This window comes from Asparagus officinalis, chromosome 6 (genome assembly GCF_001876935.1).
Source record: "Asparagus officinalis chromosome 6, Aspof.V1, whole genome shotgun sequence".
Lineage (NCBI taxonomy): Eukaryota > Viridiplantae > Streptophyta > Magnoliopsida > Asparagales > Asparagaceae > Asparagus > Asparagus officinalis.
In genome coordinates this window covers 22,647,933-22,675,419 of record NC_033799.1, presented here as the reverse complement: position 1 = coordinate 22,675,419, position 27,487 = coordinate 22,647,933, and the positions used below count along the sequence as shown (strand labels likewise).

At 36.0% G+C, this 27,487-nt stretch overlaps 2 protein-coding genes and 1 long non-coding RNA gene across 5 annotated transcripts; 2 read left to right on the top strand and 1 right to left on the bottom strand.

Moving 5' to 3' along the window:
* Positions 4,440-16,641, top strand: LOC109844350 (DNA-repair protein XRCC1). 2 transcript variants are annotated; one of them, XM_020413343.1, is made up of 8 exons: positions 4,440-4,568; positions 5,055-5,262; positions 5,345-5,533; positions 7,853-7,964; positions 8,675-8,760; positions 10,691-10,801; positions 15,652-15,738; positions 16,124-16,641. In XM_020413343.1, the coding sequence occupies exons 2-8, from the start codon at positions 5,059-5,061 to the stop codon at positions 16,421-16,423; spliced, it is 1,089 nt and encodes a 362-aa protein (XP_020268932.1). In that variant the 5' UTR covers positions 4,440-4,568; positions 5,055-5,058; the 3' UTR covers positions 16,424-16,641. The 2 variants fall into 2 exon arrangements, with proteins under 2 accessions (XP_020268932.1, XP_020268933.1); XM_020413344.1 differs by lacking the exon at positions 4,440-4,568 and adding an exon at positions 4,583-4,686.
* On the top strand, positions 17,560-27,447 carry LOC109845340 (protein FAR1-RELATED SEQUENCE 11-like). 2 transcript variants are annotated; one of them, XM_020414579.1, is made up of 5 exons: positions 17,560-17,767; positions 20,274-20,395; positions 24,147-25,177; positions 25,432-25,875; positions 26,575-27,447. In XM_020414579.1, the coding sequence occupies exons 2-5, from the start codon at positions 20,332-20,334 to the stop codon at positions 27,286-27,288; spliced, it is 2,253 nt and encodes a 750-aa protein (XP_020270168.1). In that variant the 5' UTR covers positions 17,560-17,767; positions 20,274-20,331; the 3' UTR covers positions 27,289-27,447. The 2 variants fall into 2 exon arrangements, with proteins under 2 accessions (XP_020270168.1, XP_020270169.1); XM_020414580.1 differs by lacking the exon at positions 20,274-20,395 and having other exon boundaries at positions 17,561-17,767.
* LOC109845341 lies at positions 18,621-22,286 on the bottom strand. Its single transcript, XR_002248314.1, has 3 exons — positions 22,158-22,286; positions 21,958-22,064; positions 18,621-18,943 (listed from the first exon to the last, which is right to left on the bottom strand). It is a non-coding gene; the product is annotated as an uncharacterized LOC109845341 (long non-coding RNA).

Below are 27,487 nucleotides of genomic sequence, written 5' to 3'. Positions count from 1 at the left end.
AGGCATTGGAAAATTTTACAAATAGAATTGAAGGACGGAAGAGATATGGCAGTCCAATGATGGGTTTTATTAGCTAATGCAAAAACAATGATCATGAGAGGACCCTCAATGCAAAAACAATGACCATTTTACAAATAGAAATGCAACATTGTCTCGTCGATTACGGGATCTCTACTAGCCAGCAGGAGACTCCTTTCATTATTTTTGCGGTTCCTACTAGCCACCAAGCACTGAAGGGCTCTATGGTTTCATATTTGATGTGCATATGACTATTTCATATTCATGTGAACGACAATATTCATTACATATCACCTTCTAATATCTATTGCATTCTAATAGATTTGATTCATAAATTTATAAAATTATGTCATGCCATCATTTAGAAATTCACACTGCAAATATATGTAATTATTGTTTTGATTCATAAAACAACATGACGGTTCATGAAATAGTCATATATACCAACAGCAAAACATACCACCTGCACTCTTCAGCGCATTCAGCATGGTCAAAGGAGTTACCCACTACGTCCAGAGTTGATTGAGAGCACATATTGGTTATTCAAGGCTACCAGAGATCCAAGGTTTGCCTTATTTTGAACCATAAAGTTCATATTTCATATTCCTCTTAATGAAAAATATCTTATTCTTGTTACTCTCTTGTTACTCCAGAGTTTAGCCTGTCAAGATCAATTCTTTATATGAGATTGGTTGTTTTGTTTGCTTTATTGAGTTACTGAGCTCATGTGAATTTAATATGTTACAGAGAGCTAAAGAGGCTATGCGCCTTTGGTTTCACATAAGGACTAGAAAATACAAAAGAACAGTGATGGGCACTAGGGGTTTTGAGTTAATCAGCTAATATTTTTTGAGGACCTGAGATCGTTTATATTTTGGTCATTCATATGCCATTATGCCTGCAGATTCTCCTCATATATTCCCCAAATTAATTGTGTTCTAACTTCCTCCGCGATCGATGAAACTGGCCTTCATCTTTGACCAAGTTAACTACATGAAAGACCATGACAAATCCTAATAAATACATGCAAGTACTTTCCTTATGGTTTTTATGGTTAATACATGCCAAATCACCATAATTACTCTTAATCTTTGTTTATCTATATAGTCTAAGTGGAGGATAGCTTAGTGTACATTTCAAGCTTATTTAGTATGAATTCTGACTGATTTTTTGTTTTCCATTATGCATAATTTTGTTTTGTAGCCTTTCGAAAATTTTTGGAAGACTTACTATTCATCTGCTGTGTCTTTACATTATGCAACTTGTTATGCTAATGCAGGTATCTTGATGCTGGGCGAGACATGCTGGCAAGCCTTCAGTATGGTGCAAGATGCCCATGTGGTTATTGCCATATTGCAGATGTTGAGTCTCACAAACAGGATGACCACATGGAGAGCTTCTTCCTTGCTGAAACAATAAGAATAAATATATATATTGCTGTAAAAAAATGTAGTCTGCCTTCTTCATTGAATCTGCCAAAGTTAGCCTAAAGTGGAGACCTGTCACATGGTTGTTACACTTGTTCTAAACTTTTGTATTTCAATCACTTCAGTGAAATGATATATAGTGAAAAGAAACAAGCCTTCTAGGAAAACCATCCTAAACACTATGTACACTTTGATGCTCTCCTTTTACAAGTATTTTTAGCACCACTTTGTTAATGTCATTGTGATAGATAGTTATGTCAGTTTACTCATATTAGGTCAGTTGTATATGCACACGACACAAATTTGAGTGCCTATGTCTCATGTATGATGTTAGGCTGAGTTGTAAAGTGTGCGCAAATGTAGTTCTCATGTTTGTTATTAAGTTGTGTATCATCTAGTGTATTGATTTCCCTAACCAATACTCTCACATGTCTCCATATGCTTTTATGCTTATCTTATTCAGTCTTACTTATCCGGCATTTTTTGTTAGCTTGTTAGCTTGATTAAAAAAAATTTATTGATCTGCTCATTTTCTTTGCAGGTTTTGGGCTCATATCGTGATGGCTAATGAATTACTCTTTTGTTGCTGCGGATAGGGTTTATCATACAAGCACTTTTGAATCCCCAGTTACAATTTCTTTACATCAAGGATACTTCTCTTCTCACATGCTATTCAGTTTGTAACTCTTTGAATTTTTTCTTATTAACATTTCTCTTGGTATATCAAAGACCAAATTGACTATGTAATTGTCAAATGTACCTGCATTTGAGAATATAATGGAATTGTTACTTATTTTCTCTGATATTAACTTATTCTCACTTTGAATATGTATGAAATATGAAACAAGCCTCAAATGTTTTTCAGTCTGGATATCTGTGAAATATGCAATGGTAATGTATTATTTAGATGTTTTTTTTAAGATACTTGATATGTTTGTAGAGTTTTCTTTATTTTTATTTTGTTGAAACTCTTGCAAGTTATGGTGGGCAATGAATTTGAAAACTTAGCAAATGTAGCTATCATCGCCAAAATTACCTAAATTTGTGTTTTTTGGTTAATATTTTACACATCTCCATTGCATTTGATGTAAACAAGATGGGTTAAGAGAATAAATTTTTATCAATTTTAAATTCAAATCCATGTATAATAAAGTACCCAAACACTAGATTTTGAAATCAAAGATTTCAAATCCTTTTATTTAATAAATATATCCAAACAAAAGATTTCTTAAATCATGGATTTCAAATCCTAAATTTAAAATCCCTTGATTTTAAATCAACTTCTCAAATCCAAATCCAAGTTCCCAAACGCAGCCCTAGAGAATTTTTTTAAAGCATAATTCTCAGGTCATTGTTTAGTGACAAGTAGATTATTTAGCTCAGTGACACAAAAGAAAACAAACCCCTTTAGTATCACCCAATATCAAATAGGCCCGGTATATTTTTATTTGTGCGATTAGACCCTCTCAATGAATTTTTTGATTCTTAAGATCATTAGAAAGGTTTGAGAAGGCGGACACACCCTCTATAGTTCTAGTGGTGACAATAAACCCCCAGTTGCTTTTTTTTACTTTTAAAAGAGTCGAAAAAGTTCTCCAGGGGGGTGAATTCGCACTCGACCCAATACTACACAGGATACTATAGCAAGTCTAGTAATTCAGTGATACTATAGTGGGTCTAGTTGCAGTTGACCCTTACAAATAACAAAACCAAAATTTTAAGCAGAACTTTGCAAGAGAGTTTTAATTTTAAAACACAAGCAAATGAATTGACTGATATATAAAAGTCCTTAACTGACCTATAAACTCCTCGATGAACATTGATTCTGATGAAGTGTTTGTTGTAGTCAGAAATAGAATTGATTGCCTCCAGCATAATCCTTGTATCTCCATTTCCATGTTGGTCAACTATGAAACTCCTTTGAATTATAACATAGCCCATTATTATGCAACAAGCTATCTAAATCCATAGGAAAATGCTACAGAACAAATGAAATTACATTAGGGAAATTTGGTGGCTGATTCTAATTTATAGAGACACATAGACTTTAATGACCTTGTATCGAATATGTTTTAAGGATAAATTGCACATAGCTCCCTTATAGTCTATATTTTATGTTGCACTAAACTAATAAAACTCTACTAACTCATCTATTAGCACTTACTCCCCTTCAATTAATGAGAAGAGTGAAGTTACTTGCAATTTATCTTTTGAAAAATTGCATTTCAAGATGCAAACTGCTAGTAAATTGAGTTGAGGTGATTTAGTGCAACCAAAGTATGGAGGAAGGGGTTTATGTGCAATTTAACCTATATTTAAGGATGATTTGGTTGTAGTGCATTATTACCAAAGCTATAGTAGTCTTAGAATTACATGAATGTAACACTCAACTTATCATTTTCCACAACTTATATTACCATAGTTATAGGTAAATTGCATTAGAGCCTAGGTAGGATTCAATCATTCAGCATTACTACTCATTCTAATATTTCAAAATGAGAGGGAAATTTATGCATTAGAAAATAATGAAAAATTAGTTCAAGAAAAACTAAAACTAAACCAACTATCACTGGTCACAACTATGCATTAAACTAACCATAGCTTTTGTGTACAGATCTCAGAGGAAGAGGGAAATTTATGTTTAACTTCTAAAGTATCTTTTCAAACAATTCTTTCTCACTTTTAGAACTTCATTCTGTTTATAATTTTTCTCCAAAAAATTCTTTCTGACTCACTTGTGTATTTTAACAGAGAACCCGAAATCGGCTTGTTCCTTCATACTTTTGATTTCTATTGTCTTCTATTGTCGGCATGAAACTTATTTTAGTTGTCCGTTATAATCTTAGCATGCAGAATTAATTTTTTAAATTATAATGATGTAAATGTGTGTCATGTTAATAACACACTAGATATAAATAAATAAAATAATATTGCCATCCCCTTTCAGTTCGAATCTGTTCAGATATTCTTTTATAAACCGCATGATTGGCCCAAATCATTCAGCCCATTCAAGTTCTCCTCTAAATCAATTTTTCCTCCAATTTCGGAATCAGCCCTCAGTTTATTTTCTCCCCCGCTCTCTTCTAAAAAACCCACAAAAAACCCTAATTCAAGCCTCCAGAGGTATAAAAAAATTCCCCCAGTTTCTCTCGTATTTACTCTTTCGTTGCAAAATTTCCTCGATCTCCGCCGCGATCCTCTTCAACGCTCGGATTTGATGATTTCAGCTTAGTTTTATTTGGTCGTTTCTCTTGTAAATTTGAAATTAAGCTCGCTCTCTGATTTTGTCGCAATGCCGTTAGCTACACTAGTTTTAATCAAGAAGATCATAACTTTTTTTGCTACTTTAAAAATAATCATCAAAGCTTATATTTCTAGAGTTTCTCCCGTTTTACGCTAATATTTTATCTCTTGGTTGCATGAGCTCTTGTTTCTTGATCAAAAGATGTATATGTGTTGAATGCAGAATTTGGGGAACCAGCCAATAGTGTGACACTCAATCAATAATTTATGAAACCTTGGACCTTTGATTATGACTGAAACTAAGTAGGCCCCGTAGTTAAACTAGAAATTTCCAGTGTGATTATGCATGACATGTTTGCTTATCAGTTTGATGAAAGGTCTATACATGATGTCCGATGCAAGCTCAGACCCTAATGATGGAGCAGGCAAGAGAAATCCCCCTTCTTGGATGAGTTCTAAAGGAAAAGAGAGCAAACCCCTCAAAAAGAAGCAAGATGATGCTGGTGAGCACACTTCAAGCCATGCCGGAGGGAGGGACAGCGCTCAAGCTAATTCACAGTTTGCAAAACTTCTGGTAATATTGACAGCGGGCTCCATGCTGACGAAAATTTTCAATGTAATCGTTAATTTCGGTTTTGATTTCTTGATCTGTGCAGGACGGTGTGGTCTTTGCATTATCAGGGTTTGTTAATCCCGAGAGAAGTACATTACGGTCACAGGCGTTAGAGATGGGGGCGGAATATCGGCCTGATTGGACCCCGGATTGCACCCTACTTGTTTGTTCATTTCCAAATACTCCCAAATTTAGACAGGTTGCTTCAGATTGTGGAACTATTGTCTCAAAGGTACGGATCTATTTCAAGTAGAGATGTTTCTTATTTGCATTTGTTTTCTTAGCAAATGTGCATGGCACATACGTTAAATTGAGCTCAAGTTGTCCGTGTTCTCCTTGAACCTTTTTGGTTAGCCATGGATATCACAAAGTAGTTTGATGCTTGGATTTCTTCTCCGTGCATAAAATCACAGTTTACAAAGTCATTAACTAAAACATCATGATGCTTTAATTTCTAACTCGAATTTCTATTTCATATGTTAGTGCCTCATAGATTTAAAAAACTAATTTTGACTGTAATGATGGATCCACACAGACCGTTATTGTGCTAAATGAAAAGAAATCACTAAAATTTTGTGTTAAACTGTGTCTGGTTGATGATCATGGATGGTTTTCTTGTAAACGTACAAAAGTCCTGTATAAAAATATAGTTTGATAATCGTATTTGTATTTTGGATTTTCATATGTGATTCTAATTTGGATGCTAATATCATTATAATGAACAAAATGTTTGATGTGTGGGTCCAAAATCAAGGTCTAAACTTCAATTGACTCGGGTATCGAACTAACCAATTTTAAGCCGACATGATGAAATCTGAATAAAACCAATTGATCCAACATCATGGGTATATAGCAAATGAAAAACTCTAATCCTAACATAGAAAAGATCCAACTTTTATTGAGCTTGACTATTGCATTGAGTTTAAATTGGAGACTCTATCCACTACAATCCCGGTCAGAATCTGAAAATACTATATTTGACTATATCCATAAATTGATGTCTCAAATTCATGATTAGAATGTTGAAATTGGTTTCAGTTAAGCCTTCACACGATCTGTTAATTTCAAACAAGATGTTCGATTGACAAGGTTTAGGACCAAGGATCAATTGGCTTATGTCTACTGAGTGTCAATGTACATGCATAGTTATTCCTGTGAACCCTCCTTTTGCTAAACTGTGGAAGTTTAACATAGCTTAGTTTCTTTGTTTACCCCATGGGCTTGGACCCAAATAACTAAACAGAGGTATAGTGGCCTTCTCCAAGCAGACAGCCTAAGAATAGAACTGTCTTAAATGCATTTTCAATAAAGAGGTACGCTGGAGAAGCAAAGGTATAATGGTGAAGATTAGACAAAAAGAAGTATCAGTAGATATGAAGATAGAATCAAACGGAGAATGAAGAAGGGACATTAAGTAATGTCCTATAAATTAATTCATCAATAATCTCTTATGTTTCTTTGGTTGCAGTAGTTACAAATGTATAGGTCCTTTCAACAATCAATTCCTGACCATAATGGCTTAAATGTAACTCAAACCAAGTCTGAAACAATAAGATAGAATCTGAAACAAACTCCAATTACTGATTAGAAAATAATCTTAAAACTAGTACCTTTTTCTAACTAATATGACGACCTTAATAAAAAAGTAGATGAAATTGGAGAGGTTATGTTCCGACCAGTGTTGTATAGCGGCCAATAGCGGGGCTATAGCGGTGCGAATAGCGGTCGCGGTCCTTCAGCGCTACGCGTAGGGGTTTTGCGGCTGGCTTAAGCGGGAAAATCCGCTATTCATTCGAATAGCGCGTAAAAGCGGATTTTAGCGGGTTGAAAGCGGGTTTTCGCGGTTAAAAGCGGATTTTTGTTGTTAAAAGCGGCTAAACCCGCTAAACCCGCTATCACACATATTATGATGTTATATTTCTTGAATTTCTTCATAGTTTCATTCATACAACAAGCTTATTAATTGTTATTTATTGATAATACAAGAAATTTACAACTAATTGAATTTTTAGATTTTTTATGAATTTTCTTATTATTCAGGATATTTAAATATATTTAAATTTGACCGTTATTTGACTGTGCGCTATTTGCCGCGATTTCGCCGCAATAGCCCGATATAGCCTTAGCGGTACCTCGCCGCGACGTGCCGTGATCCGCTATCAGCAACATTGGTTCCGACAAAACAAGGCTGTATCCAAGGGGCTGTTGTAATGGCTATAATTTTGTCATGTACAATCTCTATCAAGTGTTTACCAATACTTAAAATGGCAGTGAGACTGTTTGGTTGTTGTAAATGGTTTTGCAACAACACTTACCAAGCATCATACTTTAGCATGGTTGGCTACATGTTTGTCCATGTCTTTCATGCATTCGAATAATAGAAATATTTCCCGGGAATACATTCTAGTTTTTCAGTATTTTACTGATAAATTACGCAACAATCACATCTGAGCTTAATTTGATTCATTGAAATTTATGGCTTGCTGAATAATATCATAAGCATGTGTCAGAAAAAATAGGTTTTTCCTAATCTCACCTTTGAACATCTTAGGAGTGGATATCAGAGTGTTATAATGAAAAAAAGCTAGTCGAGATTGAGAGATTCCTTATGCATGCTGGAAAACCATGGCGGAGGAACAACGATCAGCTTGAGAATAAGAAAGGTGATAAGTTTTCTCTGTCTTATTTTTTAAACCTTTTTAGACTGTAAGGATCTTCTTTTTACATTATTGTTTGCCTACTAGACTGCTCTTTGCATTTTGGACATTGGTGGGGATGCAAATACTGAATAGAATAATTTTTCTAGGACACTTGGGATTACAGATCAGATGCCATAATAGTTTCATTTCCATTATGGTGGAAGATGGTTTATTATTATTATTATTTTTATAATACACTTTGGTGCAGGTAAGTTCAGGATTCCATGACATAACCCATAAAGATTTCATGTTTCTATCATGATCCATAATACCTAAATGATGCATGCTGACTGATTTGGAAACATGTATTCTTTATGTTCTAGAGGGTTACATGCTTTTCTTTGTAACAGTTATGTGGCTGAATGTACCAAGGGATGATCATCTCTAGTATAGTTTGTGTTTTATCTTCAATGCGTACATGTATATTTTTACTCAATGAATTACAAAAACTCATCTTTGTTTTCCTTATTCTATTAACTATGCTTTTTCCAGTCGCCAGTCACATTTTTTCTGAAAAAGCGAATAATTAGAAATTGCCCTTGGCATATGGAAAGCATAAGTACATCAACTAAATATTGTGTTTCTTTCTACATTTGTCATATTGCATCAATTATGATTAATTTGCAAGCAGATTAGGATCTATGTTGCTATTTTTCCAAAATTCTAATCTGCAGGTCCGAAAGACGCATTAAATGAAGAATCTGGAAGGCGACCCAGGAGAAATTCACCTGAAAAGTTCACCGGCTCTGCCAAGTCTAAGGTCTGATTTCAAAGAATAAGATTGCATGATGGTGGACCATTTCATCTCTCTCTTGAATTTCTTATAGCAACTTTTGGCTTCATTGTGAATAATTCCTAAATACCAAATTTATTTTAATTACTAAATGGAATCTAGAAACCTGATCTTTAAAAAACTGATGGTTTGACTGAAAAATCTACTGCTACTGAGCATTCTATTACCCGCCTTATGGAGTCCTCAGTTTCTTCTTTCCTGGATGTCTGAAATGGTTCATGCATGTCCATAAGCTTGAATGCTGATGTTTATGTATGGGAAAGAAAAACTTGTGATCAACTAATCAACGAGTCAATCCATTGCTTATTTCAAGTTCTTTTTGCACCATTTGCTGATTGTTCCCTAACCAAAATCTGATTCAATAACTAAGCCGTTTTTTTACTTTTCATATAATATTGAGGGTTTTCTTTGTTTTGTACCTCGTATTCTTTTGCTCCCTGTAAGACATTTTATTTCATTCTTACCGAACTGTAAAACGAAGAGTGTCTTATTTTGGTTATCCTGATAGGAGGATGGATGCAGATGAGCTGATGAAAGTTGCTAATGGGATCTTAAGGAGAATGTATAGTTGGATTTTATATGAGAAGGTGGGCGGTAAGGGTTGTTATATATCAGAAGGTGGATACACGTAGTGGATGTTAAGGAAGAATCCTCAACACGTTGAATGTAATAGAAATTCTTGCTTTTTTTTTGTGTGTGTGATTAAGAGTGATGGAGAGTAGGGCTGGAAAAAGACTAGATTCGGGCATTGCCGGCCCTTTTCCGGGACTGCCCTGAACTTTCCACCCTCCTCCAAGATTGACGCAGGCCCTAGGTGTTTACCTAAGCTGATATGGTTCAGGCTGTCTGCAGGCTTGCAGGCCTGATTGTTCACCTCTTTGTATTGGGTATGTGCTCACGGTAATATTTGGCCTTGCCTATTCCATGAGTTAAAACACAGTGATTGTTTCAGCTTGTATTTGTACCTGATACATCTTCCTGTCACAGTAAAAGAATGTGAGGTAATACTGAAATGAGTTTACTAGTTAAAAGTTAGAACATAGTAAATAGTTCAGAAGAGTCCAGTTTAACTTAAATAGATTTTGAACCTGTTTTCTATGATTCATTGAATCACTTATTTCTCTATTGACGGCATCAGAAATTTGAATGGGAAGCAGAGCGGATTGAGTTGGAGTCAGAAGTGGGGAGTTGAGATTGGAAAAAAGCTCCAAACTCAAAACTTGGGTCTTTAATGCTTTTTTGCAATGGGACTTAATGCAGTTCGGAGTCAGAAGCTAAGGGAAGTGGGAGTGTGCCACTGATTCACCATCACGATATCACCTTCTGAGGTTTCAACATATTATTACCTTAACTGTAGCTTAGAAAACTTCAGTTCTTAGCTGTTATTTGCTTGATATCTGGTCAGTTATTTAGGTTAAGTTTAATAGATTATGGCCTATTATGCATATGCCTGACTTGGACTTGGTAATGTTCCTAGAAATGGGGTGGGGGGGAGGGGGGCATGAGCCAGGCAGGGGTTTCAGCCTGATTCTGGCCTGATATCCTTCTAGAACAAAAGCTGACTTGTCCATGAGGCACCTCTCCCCATGTAATTATCACTACACCTAAACACTGAAGTTATGGCGAGGGTTGAGGATTATAATTTTAGGTTAGCAACATAAATGTCTATTACTAGTTTATTTTGGGAGAAACTTTTCTGTTGTCGATGCTCTGAGTAGAACAAGAGCAGTTGCATGGTATCCAGTGCAGCGCTTTTGAATCTCTTTTCTTTTAAGTTACTATTTCATCTGAGGTTCATACTTCTTAATTGACATTTTGGTAGTTTTGTTGCTATCAGCATGTTATTATCTCATTGTCACTTGTTCTGCTCTAACTGTTATCAACTTTGTTTAAATAGGTTGGGCTTTCTAATGTTACTAAAGATCACTTTTCACCTTCCAAGATAAAAGAGTGGGCGATTGATGACTTAAATAAGACGGTTACATGGCTGGAGAGTCAAGAAGAAAAGGTAAATTGGTAAAATCAGTCTACCTCTGATATCTACCTAATTCTGTTTTTCATTTTTGAATAGCTAAACTCGATACAGTGTGCAGTAGGAATTTACTTTATTTCTTATTTGTTCTTTTATATATCTCATCTTTTTCTTAACCTTATGAATTGAAATTTATGCCTTATTTGATATGTGGGAATCAATTCATATGAGAATGGAATGAAGTAGGAGAATTTTTTTAAAAAGACCATTTAAAAAAATAATTAGCAAAAACGATATTTTTGCTAAATAATTAGCAAAATCGGCCTCTTTTTGGCCAACTCACCAATGTTGGCAAAAAAGAGGCCGATTTTGCAAAATTTGGTATTGAAAACACACGGGACTACTAGTCCCGTGTGTTTAGCACTCGCTAATCACCTCCTAAGCACAATCTAGAAAACACACAGGATTAGTAGTCCCATGTGTTTTCTATGTAGTATTAGTCACCCAACATAAGTAGTAATGCATCCCTCTGTGAGATACCATCCCATTACTGGGCATCAGTCTCGTAGGGAGCTTCAGTTTGAAGCAACTAGAATTGAACCAAGGGAGCAAGAAAATATTCAAGGAGCCCTCATTGAAGGAAATAGTGTAATTGGGCAGAGGTGAGCTGTCAATGGAACATTTGGAAGTGAGCTCGTCCAAATTGACTTGTGGAGGGAGCAGGATCTTAGCACCAGAGACTGAATTGAAGAGATAGAAGTCGTTGACTGAAAAGTTGGAGCTCAACAGTAGCCACCCGCAAGGGAAGGGCTAAAGATAGAGGGGGGAGAAGGGGAGAGTAACCGTGAAGAATTTGTCCTCGAAGGGGCTGTAACAAGGGAGGGTTTCTTGATGGGGATGTTGATCGAGAATGAGCCATGGGAGGCGGCACATCGGAGGAGAGGGAGAAGAGTGGCAGTGCCGATAGGAGGATTGGTCAGAGTGCCAATGGCGGCAGACGACGGAGAAGTGGATGTAGTCAGAGAGGGAGAGGCGCTCCAGGATGGGGATCTTGGAGGTCCGACCATGGTTGATAGTGGCATGCTAGGATTTCCATTATGAATTTTGGAGAGGAGATGATGAAGTAGGGAGATGATGATTAGGGTTTTTCTTTTTGGGTATTGTAAGAGGAGAAGGTCTTGGGAATTAAACCCTAGAGATGTCAAGATTAGCAAAATTACGTACTAGGGATTTACTGAGAGTCTAGCTACCGTTTATTAGGTCCCAACGATCACGGCGAAGTTCTCCACTACCTTCATTGCTAGAGAGAGAGAGAGAGAGAGAGAGAGAGAGAAGGGAGAGATTTTGGTGCAATATTATGTGTATGAATCTGCCATTTGTTGGGAACCCCGTTCATTTGTTGGGAGCTAGACGGAGAAGTGGATGTAGTCAGAGAGGGAGAGGCGCTCCAGGATGGGGATCTTGGAGGTCCGACCATGGTTGATAGTGGCATGCTAGGATTTCCATTATGAATTTTGGAGAGGAGATGATGAAGTAGGGAGATGATGATTAGGGTTTTTCTTTTTGGGTATTGTAAGAGGAGAAGGTCTTGGGAATTAAACCCTAGAGATGTCAAGATTAGCAAAATTACGTACTAGGGATTTACTGAGAGTCTAGCTACCGTTTATTAGGTCCCAACGATCACGGCGAAGTTCTCCACTACCTTCATTGCTAGAGAGAGAGAGAGAGAGAGAGAGAGAGAGAAGGGAGAGATTTTGGTGCAATATTATGTGTATGAATCTGCCATTTGTTGGGAACCCCGTTCATTTGTTGGGAGCTAAGCGGAGGTGGTTTCTGTTTAACACACGGGACTCTTAGTCCCGTGTGTATCTGGGTTGTGTTTAGGAGGTTATTAGCAAACGCTAAACACACAGGACTAGTAGTCCCGTGTGTTTTCAACACCAAATTTTACAAAATAGACCTATTTTTTGCCAGCCTTAGTGAACCGGTCAAAAAGATGTCGATTTTGCCAACTTTTTAGTAAAAATATCGTTTTTGCTAAATTTTATTTAAAGAGGGTCTTTTTTAATAAACTCTCCAATGAAGTAAGGAATGTAATAGACTAAATGTAAGAATGAAATGCTCATTCTCATTCTCACACTTGGATGTAATTAGAGGATGAAACAGGAGTGACAAAGATTGATATGGATAATTAATAAGCAATCAGGACATATTTTGGAAGTTATTTTAATTTTTTGATTATCATTTAAGTGAGAATGTTCATTCCTTTTCAACTCATTAAGAATGCTCATTCCCACATGATGTGGGAATTGATGAGAAGTGGGAATGAGATTTCTATCTCCCAAAAACATGTTGTGTTTGACGCACGTGAGTAGGAATTTAGAATTGACACTCCATTTCTGTTCATTCCTGCGTACCAAATGAGGCGTCAATGTCTGATCTTGGTCAACTTGACTTGCGCCATCTTTTTAATATTGTTGAATGTTTCTTTCGATCAACTTTTATAGCATAACAGTGTCTGTACAAATAATATATTACCATTGTTTATATTCATGCAACTTTCCTTGGTCTAAACTAGCATTGTTGTGCATCTCTCCATGAATGTTTTAAGCACCATATTTTGCAGCAAAAGCAAGTTTTTTTAATGTTTATAGCTGAAGAAATAGTGATCCATCTGTTTTATACTTAGGGGCTATTTGGTTGGTTTATAAAAACAAGATTTAGATTTCCAAGAAATAAATACAAAGAAATGGTTTCAACCATTTCCTTAAAAAAAAACCTAAATTGGGGTTCTTAAAATGACAGTCAAATCAACCAATCTTTGGGTGTCATATTACCCTCTTTCTTGTTTATTAAGTGGCATCTAAACAATCCGAGAATGGAGAAGTAGAATGTTGACTCCACAATCATGCAGTTTCCCATTCTTTTTCTATAAAAAGAAGCAACCAAACTGCCCCTTACGATGAATCCTTCGCCCAAAAAAAAGTATATATACATGAGATGACATGATTGATAAATTTAAGTGATTGACTACTTATTGCAAGTGTCCTGCCACAGGGGCTAACTCATGCTACTCTACAATCATACGCATTGTTTTTCTAAAGTTGTCACAATCATCCTGTTTGGTTGCATTTTTTAACGGAAAAGAGTAGGAAAATGTATAAATGGGGGATTCTACATTCTTCTTTTTCGCTTATGGGTTGTTTGGATGCCTCTTTGAAAACAAGAGACTGATGCGAAACCCAAGGATTGGTTGATGGACTGTCATTCTGAGAAACTCATTTCGGTCTCTTTTTTGAGGAAGCGGGTTGAAACTATTTCTTTGTAATTTTTTCTTGAAAATCTGATCTTACTTTTTTTAGAAACCAATAAAACAGCCCCTAAGGGCCTGTTTATTTCCATAGAATCCTTAGGCTTTCATGGAAGTCTCATATTTTTGTCGTAACCAAACCCATGTGTTAAAATTTGTTGTTTATTTTTAAGGCAAAGTTTGTTGGAAAAGTTGTTGGATTTTGTTGCCACAACACAAAGTCCTTAGTCAGATTTCCTCACACCAACGAGGATTTTGGAGAGAAGGTGGAAAGTGGGTCCCACGCTCAACTTTCCATCCAAGCAAAAAATTTGAAAAGTTCAGATTAGAAAGTTAGACATGCCAATACTAAACCCCATCATCCAACCAGCCCCTAAACCTCTGCCCACAACCAATAGCGTAGCCATGACATGGAGCTTCAGGGGGCACACTCTTGTTTCTTCCTTCAAAATATACTACAACAGTTATCTCAAAAAATCACATTTGACAATATCAAGATTTTTTTTTAAGAGAGGATGGGGTCTTAAACTCGAAACTCCGAGTACTATATATTAAATGATTGTTTGCAAAGATAATCTAAAATTACAATTTGGTAAAACACGAACCATCTAAAATTATGTAAATTAAAAGCAAAGAAATAGTAATTTAATCACAGATTTAATCTCCAAACAGAGCAAAATTTTAGACGATGCGGTGATGGCGAATCTTCTGCTCCATGGCAATGACAAACGTATTATGATTGTCAATACATTTTCTTGTTATTTTAATATTTCCTTGCATTTTGTCATTGAACTTGACAAATAAAGAAAAACTTGCATTATTGTATCCATACAAGTGACCTAAGTACCAAATTGTTACGTTTTCAGAGTCTACAAAGAAAATTAGAGATTTGAGCAGACAATGAAACGCTAAGAAGTTTTAATTAAATGGAGCCGCATTTTAGAAACATGTGTTATCAAGATGATGCAAACAAGGGCAGTGCCTATGCTAGTTTCTGAGCATTCTCATGACCTAACCATCACAACATGTATGTTGCCAGTCACGCAAGACTACACAAACAGCACACGGCAGGAGGGAAGGAGGTGATTCATCTCAAATCATCTTCTTGGTCTTCTGAGTTGTTTGATAACTAATTAATATCATGCTGTGACATTGTCAATTTTTGTAAACTTCTCTGGTTCGTTGTGTTTGGCAGAGCTTTTCTGATGGTTAAATAGCATCTTAAGGTGACCTTTGTGTTACCATCTTCTTTTGTCTTTTATTATTGACTATCTGGTAGCCTAATCAGTAATCATGTTTCATTATGCCATGAATAGCATTTTCCTAGAAAAATTTGATAATATGAGGAGATGGTTAATAAGTGAAGCATTTTCCTGAAAAACCTTTTTGATGTTTTGAAATAAGTGTGGTGTTCTTGGACCTTTTTCATGTTGTAGTCCAATACAAACACCATGGTTTCTAAAGGCATGGTGGTTTCTTTTTGGCAAAAATGCCGTGAAAATACCCAAAACACCATGGTATCCAAACGCTTCCTTAGTTTATGATGCAAATGTATTATTTGTTTCTGTGCTGACAGCCAGAGGCAAGTGAAATAAAGGCTATAGCTGCACAAGGGGTTATTACTTGTTTACACGATGTGATAGAAGCTTTGAAGGAAAAGAAGGTAATTTACTTCTTTCTCCGAATCAGTTTAATTTTGAATTGTCAAAGCATATATTTTATTGTTCAAAATTTTCTAGAGGAGATAATGGATAGAAAGGGCGTCATTGTTTCCTTTTTCTGTGTGGAGCTATATATTAATAGACCTGAAAATTCTTCAAATTTATATAATTTGGCGTGTCACTTAAGAGAAATGGTAGATGGTAACTGAAAGAGCAGCAAGTACTAGAGGCAGGCTTAAAGAGAACCTATCAGAAGCAACGTAGAAATATACGGTGGCGGTTTACTTAATGGAGACGCCCTAAATTTGGAATAATGGCTTCATTGTTGTTGGTGTTAGTGCAATAATAAGCCCATTATTACTTATTCTCGTAATAAAATTGCTTCAGGACATCCAGCTTGTGATGGAACAGTGGATGTTCATCCCTCATGTCGTCAAACAACTTTTAGAACTCGAGACTGGAAGAAGTAAAAAGGGCTCCCTCTCAAAGGGGGAACTCCGTGAACTGGCCATTACCTGTAAAAAGATTTATGAAAGCGAGTTTGAGAATGTAGATAGTTCTTTGAGAAGGAATGGGAAGCAGAAAGCTGGTATTGATGATGAAGATGACGCAGGGTTTGACAGCGATCGGACGATTGAGATGACAGAAGAAGAGATTGAGATTGCATGTAAAGAACTGAGTTCTTAGTGTATATGGCAGTTGTTGTATTTGGATATTTGAATTGTGTAGTCATCACTCAGAACTGAGTTCTTAGTGTATATGGCAGTTGATGTATTTGGATATTTGAATTGTGTAGTCATCACTCAGAACTGAGTTCTTAGTGTATATGGCAGTTGATGTATTTGGATATTTGAATTGTGTAGTCATTGCCGGTCTGTCTTAATGAGCTTGAGTGTAATTTTCTACATTGTATAAAATATAAAATAAAAAATAAAAAATAAAATGAAAATGAAGAAAGAAGAAAAGAGATGTACATATACATATTGCATAACTATTCATTTCCTGCTTTGGTTGTGTAGTTTTGTCCAGCTGTACCATTCTATGCAGCAGATGAGCGTACAATGGTTGTATAACCTTTGTTTTAGGAATTTTGCTGATTGTTGGTTCCACAAGTATTGCTATTAAAAGTTTCATAACGGCAGTTAGATAGGGAATACAATAGTTTACATGACTTTGCACTTATATACCTTGCATTTTTTTTTCTGCATTTAAATATCTTTTTAGTTTTTTTTTTCAAAATGGATCGGGTTCTAATAATTAATTAACCAATGAAATATTTCCCCAATCTCATGTGATTTTCAAGTGTCAAAAAATAGTTAGTTATACTCTAAAGTTGTAAAAATCAACTAAAAAAAATACATTTCCCCAAATCAATCATAACCCTCTAAATATTTTCAAGGCTATAAAGGCCAAGTATCAGGAAATCCCCCCTTCAACTTTGGACCGTTATTAGATAATCCCTCGTATCTTTCAAAGAAATCTAAGTTTGGGTGTTACCAGAAAACCCCATTTAACTTCATGATTTTATTAGGAAACCCTCCTCAACAGAGTTAATCTTATTTTTCACATGGATGAGTAAGATCACGCAAATGAGATATATTTGCCGATGAAAATCGGGGCTCGTGCCGTTAGGGGACCGAAAAAATCTTAAAGGCGGCTTTCTAATAACCCCTAAACTTAAGGGGGGTTTTCTGATACTTAGCCTCTATTTTCAAAGTGATCAAATCTTTTATTTCTCAGGATTGCAAATAAACCCCAGGCGTGTACATCAACATTCACTGAGAGCCGTAGGATCTCCACTCCTTCCCTCTTTTACTATCTCGACGCCCTGCGCTCCCCAAAATCGCGTCCATTAGATATTCTCCACCCCAAATTTCCCCCTTTCCGCCCTCTCTAGTCTCAGTCTGGTCTCTCTCCTCACATCCTCTCTCTCCCCGACCTCATCAAAAGGGGTCGGAATATCACACTGCCGGCGACTCCAAATCTCTAAACCCCAGACCCCCCAACTCCCTTCGATGCTTCAAACTTCAGGTACCAATACCTAATGTCTCCTCCTAATTTCATTGACCCAGCTAGTTTAATGGCTCAATCGTTCTGAAATTGATGTAAAAATTTCATCTTTTTATTTTATTTTATTATAAACAATGTTTGTGCTGATATCTCAAGTTACATTTGTGAAGTTAGGAACTTTGGCATTTAACCAGTGTTAGCACTTGCTAACCCTAGAATCAAGCTCGTCTTTTAGTAATATTTTGCTCCAATAAATGAGATTAAAGAAGAAACTTTGATTCTTTCAGTTTAGTAAGTAATTAGGGATCTAGTATTACAATCTTGTTGATTTGTTACGCTCATAAAGAACAATGTAAATGAATCATTAGTGTCGAGATAGTTTTAAGGTATTATACTCATTTTGAATGGTTAAATACCCATATTGGTATTTTAATTTCATCACATTTATCAAGAAGGTATTTTAATTAGGCAAATATGCTTTAGGCTGCGTTTGGGAACTAAGATTCGGATTTGGAAGATTGATTTAAAATCAAGGGATTTCAAATCTAGGATTTAAAATCCATGATTTAATAAAATTATTTGTTTGGATATCATTACTAAAGGCAAGGATTTGAAATCAAAGATTTAAAATCTAATGTTTGGATATATTTTATTATACATAAATTTGGATTTGAAATAAACTTTGAGAAGTGATTCAAAATCAAAATCGATCTCTTCAGTAGCAATCATAAATTCACATGCAAACATCTTATCCTTCATGAATCAGTATGAGAGAATACAAAAATAATAATGATGTCCAAAATATTCATTATTATGAGTCTATGACATTTTTTTCGTGGTTTCATCAATACTAAATTGACCTTCGATCCCCAAAGAATAAAAATACTACTCCATTAACTAGTCATGATAAAAAGACTCAATGACACAATAGAGTTTAGCAAAAAATCCTCATAAGAAGCTCTAGGCTACACAATAAGCCTTCATTTAAAATACAACATGCTATAGATAGTTGATAACCATGATTTGCTACAAGTAACCATGATTTGCTACAAGTAACCATGATTTGCTACAACTAGCCAAATTACTACAACATAAACTATTAAAAGAAAACATATGTAGAATCCTCTATTTATCCTTCAACTCTTCTCCTTTCTCTCCATTGTGTCCAACTTCATGTCTCGAAGAATTTATTGAGTCCTACATTACACAATTTAGCATCAATTAGTCAATGACACAAAAATCGACAGACAACATTATCTAATGAATTCAAACCATACTAAAATCCAATCAAGATGATCATGATAGTTTTTAATGTTGAACAAATCATAATGACGAAAATTGATAAAGTTTAGAAACTTGAAGCAAGAGTTAGAACACAAAATATGCATGCAGTGTACTAGTTTTATAGGAAAAATGCATGAGAATAAGCATATGCTACTCAAGACAGCTAAACGGCATATATCATAGCACTTGTCCAAAAAGAAATCCAAGAGAGAACTTACCTAAACAGGTTCAAAGATTTGACAAATCTCGTCGTCCAACAAGAAACTATCTCAATGCGTAGACTGAAACCTTTCATGAAGAAAACTGATTAATTTATCATCAGTCGTGTTTCCTTTTCTTCTTTTAATAATGCAAATGTAAAATGAGATTAGGCAAGGATGTACCATATAGAACTACCAAATAGATAAGATTCCGTGCTAATTGATATATGAGACATGTATTCTTAAGAGGAAAATAAAATTACCTCTAATAACAATAGTCATCATCCGATAAAGATTTGTATGCATATTTAGTTCCAATCTCCCACATTAGTTGATTTTGGAAGTAAAATGGATAACTGTAGTTGATATCTAGAGAAATAAAATCATTTAATTTGTAATTTTTACTAGACAGCCTATAGTGCGGTGCTAAGAGTGACCTTCCTCTTTACATGCCAACTTGATAAAAAAAACCAAGAATATGTGCAACCATGCTAGAAGCAATCAAAGGAGCTAGCACATGAACAATTACCCCTTTCCCTAAACAAGATAAACCAAGCTGCTACCAAATGTATACTCACTATCACCGAACTTCAGGATGATGAGCTATCTAAATCCAACATAGTTTGAAAAATGAACACTTTTCATAGGGCATTATGCGACAACAGGACGCACATGTGTATGTTCAGCCAACAGCAGTAAAATAATGCACCACAGTGAAAGTTGTCCCTCATTTATGTAAAATATTTACAGCTCCACTTCATCATCATTTCCAAAACAAAACAAAAAAAAGAGGAAAGGAAAGGTTTTTATGTGTTTCATGTAGACAAGCTGATGAGACTCTTGAGCATCCTTTTTTCCAATTCCCATACTCAGCCTTGTATGGAAGAAACTTTTAGTTTGGTTATGGCAAGTAGTGATGAAATGAACTGGTTTTGTGAGCAGGTGGAGCATAGTTCCTAAGGAAAGGATTCTTCATGTTAAACTTGCTGCTGTTACATATGCACTTTCAAACCTAATTGCTTTATTCTCTTCCGTGATTGCAGTACTTGATATAATTCGAAAAGAAGGAAATTTGGACACAAGGGTTGAAGCATATGTGCCATGTTAAACTCATTGCAATCCTTGAAATGGGAAGAAAATAAAATAATGCTTCATCTTCAAAAAGGTAATACTCAATTGACATTACTAAAAATTTGAAAAGGTAATAATCAATCTGCCATAGAATCCATTCTTATATACCAAAGCTAGAGTACGATATATGATTTATGCTCCTCTAGAAATATGATTAAAATTTTTGATAGGAAAGATAAAAAGAGTGAGAGTAAAATTGAACCTTGTCTAATATTAATACTTAATACTAATACTTAAAAGAGAGAGTTTAGACCAAGATAAAAGACGGAGATGAAAGATATGTCTTTAATATATGATTGAGATCCAAGACATAGTGGATTAGCCTTTTTAGTTAAATTGATCTTAGTCTGTTACTATACTTAAAAACATCATCCTATATGATTGAGATCCAAGACATAGTGGATTTTTCAACATACTTCTGTGAGTTCCTACGTTCTGCTTAGGAACTACCCGCATATCCCCATGTTTGTATCTCTTCTCCTTTTGACACACATCAGTGGTCCTTGTTCCCTCCATGCACATCTCCTATTTCCTTCAGTGATATCTGAAGCCGCTTCAAAGTAATTTTTTTATTCGGTGATATCTGAAGCCACTTTAAAGTAATTTTTTATAATCATATTCAGTTGCATAGCATGACATAGATATACAACAAATGCCAGAAGACTGTCCAAATGCAAAGAGTGAACATATAACCCAAGGCTATACTACTTTGATTTATAAGATGCATATCAGGTTCTTATTTAAAAGTAGAATACAAAATATATCTTCATGTGAATGGCATTATGAACAAAGTAGCAGTGCCACACTAATGTTTGCTATCTGATACAGGTAAATAAAATGAATTCATGTTATAAAGATATAAACACTAGATATTACTTCAATTAGCAACGTTATAAGAATGAATCAGGCAATAAACAATTATGGATGCTAATAAATGATGATGAAAATATTTTGCATCTTCTTCAAACAGTAAAACTACCAGCAAACCCATTCCAAAGGAAAGGATAAGCGGCTAACTTAAATAATAATATCACTGCTGCTGAAGTAAACAAGAATTAAGGGGCATATCAAAGCAAAAACTAAAGACTTATTTTCTTTCCAAATGGCTAAAATCAGGTCATCGAGTCTGGGAGTATTCATCTGTATCAAGTGCTCAGGTGTTCATAGAAGTCTTGGAGTTCATATATCATAGGTATTCACTAGCTAATTATCCACTGAGGGGAAAAAACTGTCTACAGACCAGTCCACCAAACAGAGAAAAGCGAGATATTAAATACAAGATCAAAAGATGAAAACCACAAAGGCATCAAATAATCCTAGAGGCAAGAGAATGCAGAAGGATGTACATGATCAGCTAATTAAGCCCATAAAATTCTCAAATTCATGGACCCAATAGTCCCCCCCCCCTTTTTTTTTAAGACACGAGACCATAGAACCCAAAAAAAAATTGTTTTTGCGGTTCCAAATTCATGTGGTGATAAAAGACATCTAACTGCTGTTAGTTTAGATTAAATCTCACCTTAAAATCCCCTTCATAAAAACAACGAAAAAGATCAGAAACAGAAACAGCTCAAAAATCAACGATCAAACTATTACCTCTTTGAGAGGAACCCTCGCGTCTCAAGTACTCGTCCTCGTCTTCTTCACTGGATCTCGAGAGAATCTCCATCCGTCGATTCTTCGAAGTCTACGAAACCCTAACCCTAGGTTCAGAGAGAGAGAGAGAGAGAGAGAGGAGATGATGGTGGCCGACGGAAGGAAGAGGGGGGGAGTAGAGGAGAGGAGGAAGAGACTACCTGCGATGGAGAGAGATCGAGATTGAGATCGAGATCGAGATTTTGAGGAGTCGGGACTTCGACACGAGCGTGAGAGAGGAAAAAAAGAGGAGTCGGGGTTTTGAGGGGTTGGGATTGTGGGGATGAGGATTTGATAAATACCAACTACTTTGGTGAAATTTGAAATCCATAGTTTTAGGCTTTTCAAATTCACTCTATAAAATAACTTGATTTAAAATCATGGTTTAAAGTTGAGTCCAAACATGATATTTGGATTTGAAATGCCCAGAATTTCAAATCCAAACCCAAATCAGCATTCCCAAACACAGCCTTAAGGTAGTTTAATTGATTCAACTTACCAACAAGGTCATTTTTCTCGTCGGCAACCAGTTTTCCGACGATAGCTCGTCACGTACGTGGCACCACTGTTTTAAATATCGGCCGATAATCGATATTATCGGCCGAGTTATCGGATTTGGGAGCTCTCCGCTAGGATAAATTGGATTTTTAATCGGTTATCGTTTTTCTAGGTTTATCGGCTATTTATCGGCGTTATCGGCACTTATCGGCCGATAAGTAAGACTTTTTTATCGGGATTATCGGGATTATCGGCCAATTTGGACTAACATTATATTTTTTCAAGGCTATGATGCAAGTTTCGCTTTCTACAGTTAGTTAATGATTCTAAACATGATGATTTACATTTTGGTATGTTTATATTTCATTAAGCATGATTAGATTATATTTTTTAATTGGTATATTATATATACACATCATTTAGTATATCACTCCGATAAATACTACTTATCCCCGATATATCCCCTATTTCCGCTATCCGATAAGGATTTTGGCCGTCCGATAAATCCCCGATAACCGATATTTAAAACCTTGCGTGGCACGTGATGACTTAAACTGTTTTTTAGCTATTGATGTAGCACGGATCTGTCCTATTTTGGGTGAATTGAGATTTTTAGAGTGTTAATTCCCGTCTTTAAACATTGTCACGTCAGAAAATCTGTGCCACATCAGCAGCTAAAAACAGTTTAAGTCATCACGTGCCACGCACGTGACGAGCTCTCGCCGGAAAATTGATCGCCGACGAGAAAAATGGAATTGTTGGTAAGTTGAATCAATTAAAATACCTTAAAGCATGTTTGCCTAATTAAAATACCTTCTTGATAAATGTGATGAAATTAAAATACCAATATGGGTATTTAGCCCATTTTGAATGTTTGGAATATGGGGAAAAAAGAAGAAGGAGAAGAATTAAAAAACAAACAAACAAATAGAATAATTAATATGCTTTATTCCTAGAAACCACTTTTAAAATAATGTTATTTTACAGAAACCACATTTTATTGTCAATTTATATATAAATCACCCTAAACGGCTTTTTGTTGCAATCAGTCACCAGGACTCATTTTTGGTTGAGTTTTTTCGATCTTACAATGATGATTAGTTGTCAAGTACCAAATAATTAGAGAGATGATCCTAGGTGGGATCAATAATCAAAATAATAATAAAAAATAACTCAGACTGAAAAGTGAGTACATGCAGTTGTTAGCAAGGAAGAAACGTCTAAAGGTGATTTAGATATAAATTGACTATCAAATGTGGCTTTTGCTGCCTGTATTAAAATTAATATCTGGGAAGATGAAAAGGTCACAAGCCCAATTAAGTGTCATGTGTTGTAATTTTGTAGTTGTTTTATTGGTGTATGATAGATATCTCAAACTTGGGCTTCACACAGTTTGTAACTTTGGCATTTAATTAGTGCTTAACACTTGATTTCTGTAAAAGATTGCTTTTTGATTATTTGGAACAAGAATAAAGAAACCCACATCCAAACCAGCAATATTATCTTGGCATTTCGCAACGCTGATTTTCCTTGGTAGCTCCAATAAATGATCTTAAAAGCCACTTCACTCTTTATTTCTGAATGCGTCAAGTTAAACTTTAATAAAGTTTGAAACTTTGGGATTTAAACAAGTGCTTCATGATTGATTTCAGAAAGAATGCCCACATCAAGTAATGGTAATTTGGCACGAAAACAACCATGCCCGTGTGGAGAAGATGCATGTGACATCGACATTGAAGGAAATGAAGAGCATCACACCCCAACACAAGCTTCTGTGAATTCAGAACCAAACTTTGTACTTAACAGAACCCCACCCTCTGTAGACAGTTCCTTAGTTGTTCCTCCTCCCTATGTAGGCCAATCCTTTCAAAGTGATGATGAAGCCTTAGAGTATTACGCCACTTTTGCTCGCAACAATGGCTTCTCTGTCAGAAGAGAGCGCTCCAAGGGAAACCCTGAACACCCGATGGGAGTCTATAAACGAGAGCTTGTGTGTCATCGTGCTGGCCCTCCTCTCCCAAGGAAGACAGAGGACGTGAAGCGCCAGAGAAATAGAAAGGCATCTCGGTGCAAATGTGAGGCCCAAATGGTGATTAAGAAGAACGTTACATCGGGTGTTGCTCGATGGTCGGTTGTAAATTTCAATAATGTACATAACCATGAGTTGATGGACAGTAATGATGTTCGATATCCACCTTCTTATAAAAATATATCGGGTGTTGATCGTGATAGGATCCTAGCTCTAGCAAAGAATGGATGCTCGGAGAGCGTTATAATGAGAGCTCTTGAGATGGAGAAGGGAGTGAGACAAGGGCAGTTAGCATTCACTGAGAGAGATATGAGGAATTTTCTTCAGGCATCTAAGAGCATTAATCGAGAAGGTGAAGGATCTGAGCTGCTTAAGGTTTGCAGGTCAGTGAAGGAAAAGAATCCAGATTTTCGTTATGAGTATACTTTGGATGAGAATAATAAGCTTGAGCATGTTGCTTGGTCCTATGTTACGTCTATTCGCGCGTTTAAGATGTTTGGAGATGTCGTGGTTTTCGACACATCGTATCATCTGAATGCTTATGATAGACCAGTTGCGGCATGGCTCGGTATTGATAATCATGGGCATACCATATTCTTTGGTTGTGTTATCTTGCTAGATGAAAAGCCAGAATCAATATCATGGGCCATTCAGGTTCGTCCTTCTGTTGGGTTAATTGCGGATAGACCCCTTGTAGTTATGTTGTTGCAGATAGACCATCTGAATGAAATGTTTTGACTCTTTTACCATTCAGAGAAAGAGATTTCTTTTTTTCTTTTTGACAATAGACCTCCTAAGGGTAAAAGAGAGAGAGAAAAAATACTTAGGGGGTCTATCTGCAATTAGCCCAATTTGATTTGTACCTTACCGTCAATGCTGCCTGATAATATCTGTTTTCTCTTTGTTAGGCATTTGTCCGTCTTATGGATGGAAATACCCCACAAACAATACTGACCGATATAGATATGAGGCTTAAAGATGCTATCTTCAACGAGTTGCCAAACACAAAGCATGCATATCCAATGGTGCATCTTATGTCCAAGTTGCCAAGCTGGTTTTCTACCCCGCTTGATTCTCAATATGACAGATTCAAGTTGGCATTTGAGAAATTATATGAGTTTGAGTCCGTAGAGGAGTTCGAGCATGGATGGGTGGAGATAGTCAATGAGTTTGCCCTTGGCTTCGATAGGCATATAAATCTACTCTATTCACTTCGTAACTGTTGGGCTTTACCGTACTTGCAAGGTTGGTTTTTTGGAGGACTGTTGACAAATGGTCATTCCATCTCATTTAAATCTTTCTTCAAAGGATTCTTGGATTCGCAAACACGACTTAAAGATTTCGTGGAACAGGTAAATATCTTTCTAAGCATTTTCATCTTAAGTTAATTTTTTTAGTTGGGTATATTTGGTTTTATGAGCTTGATTTGTAAGAAGTAAATTTCTCATGATGGATCAAAATGGCCAAGGTTCCATTTTCCGTATGGAAGCGACCAGAAAGGAAAGCTAATATCTTCTGAAATCATAAGCTACACTCTTTAGTCAGTCTTCGTCATAAGGTGATTTCTTCAATCTGGGTCTAATTTGGTTTTTTGAGCTTGTTTTATAAGAGGTGAAGGATGGAAGTTAAGTTTCAAATTTCCACACGGAACCAACCAAAAGAAAACTGAAAAATCTTCTGAAGCATAAGCTTGCTTTATTTTTTTTTTAATTCAGTTTTTCAGATTTCTATGTTATAACAAATTCAATAGGCCAGGATTCAAATTACATTTATCTCATTGGATTTCTCTTTTCTTTTTCTGATTCTATGGATTTCTCCGTAAGTTAATTTATTTACTTGGGTCTATTTGGCTCTGTGAGCTCGCTTCATAAAACTTTTTTTCTTTCACTAAGCATGAAAATAATAAGGTTCCATATTCCTCATGGATCAAACAGAAAGCAGAAGGTTACATTCTTGACCCAGTTTTTCAGGGTTCCATATTCCCTATAAAATTAGATTTCTTGCAACCAAAGAGTTTTAACTATCTGATGTCCTTTATCATACTTCTTTAGGTGGGTGTTGCGGTTGATTTCCAAAATCAAGCAGAAGAAGAAGCAACAACACGACAAAACCAAAAAGATATCGTGATGAAAACATTCATGCCCATCGAAGAGCATGCGTCAACTATCCTCACCCACTATGCTTTCGAGATGTTTCAGAAAGAAATCATGGCGTCAACAGAATTAGCAGTTTACGAAACAACTGCGCCTCAGAATTACCTCGTTCGCCACTACCTGAAACCAGAAGGAGGGTGTATTGTTTGCTGTGTTCCGTCAGATGAAGAACTTCAATGCAGTTGCAAAGGGTTTGAGTCTTTGGGAATTCTATGTAAGCATACTGTGAGAGTTCTTTCGTTAAAAAATGGTTTTTTAGTTCCAGAGAGGTACTTATTGACTCGATGGAGGCGTGATAGCTCATTATTTCCTAAAAGCAATGGGCAAAAGTATCGGTCTCAGGCATTGCGTTCACTTGCATCAATTATAATTCAAGAATCGGCTGTGACTAAAGATCGGTTTGATTATGTGGAGTGGCATTTGAGCAGACTTTTGAATCATGTGAGAGGCATGCCGAGTGTTGATGAAGCTGCTGCTTCAGATTTGGAGGTGAGTTCATCTTTTGGTGATCCTGTTGATATCGTTACTGCACCTTCAATTACTAGAGGGAGGCCCAGGAAAGCGAGAGCAGCACTTAATAAAGTGCCAAAGGAAATGCAAGGACTAATTTGAGAATCCCGTCCTTAATCAGATTGCGGATGCATATCTCATTTTCTTCAAGGGGTTTATTTATAGGATTAATTGTGTATAGAATCCATGTACTATCGTTGCAAATAGACCCTCTGTATTGTCGCCTAGTTGCAGATAAACCCCTTCAATTCTATTGTTGCAGATAGACCCTTTTGAGTGTTTTTTTTTTTTTGGCTTTTTT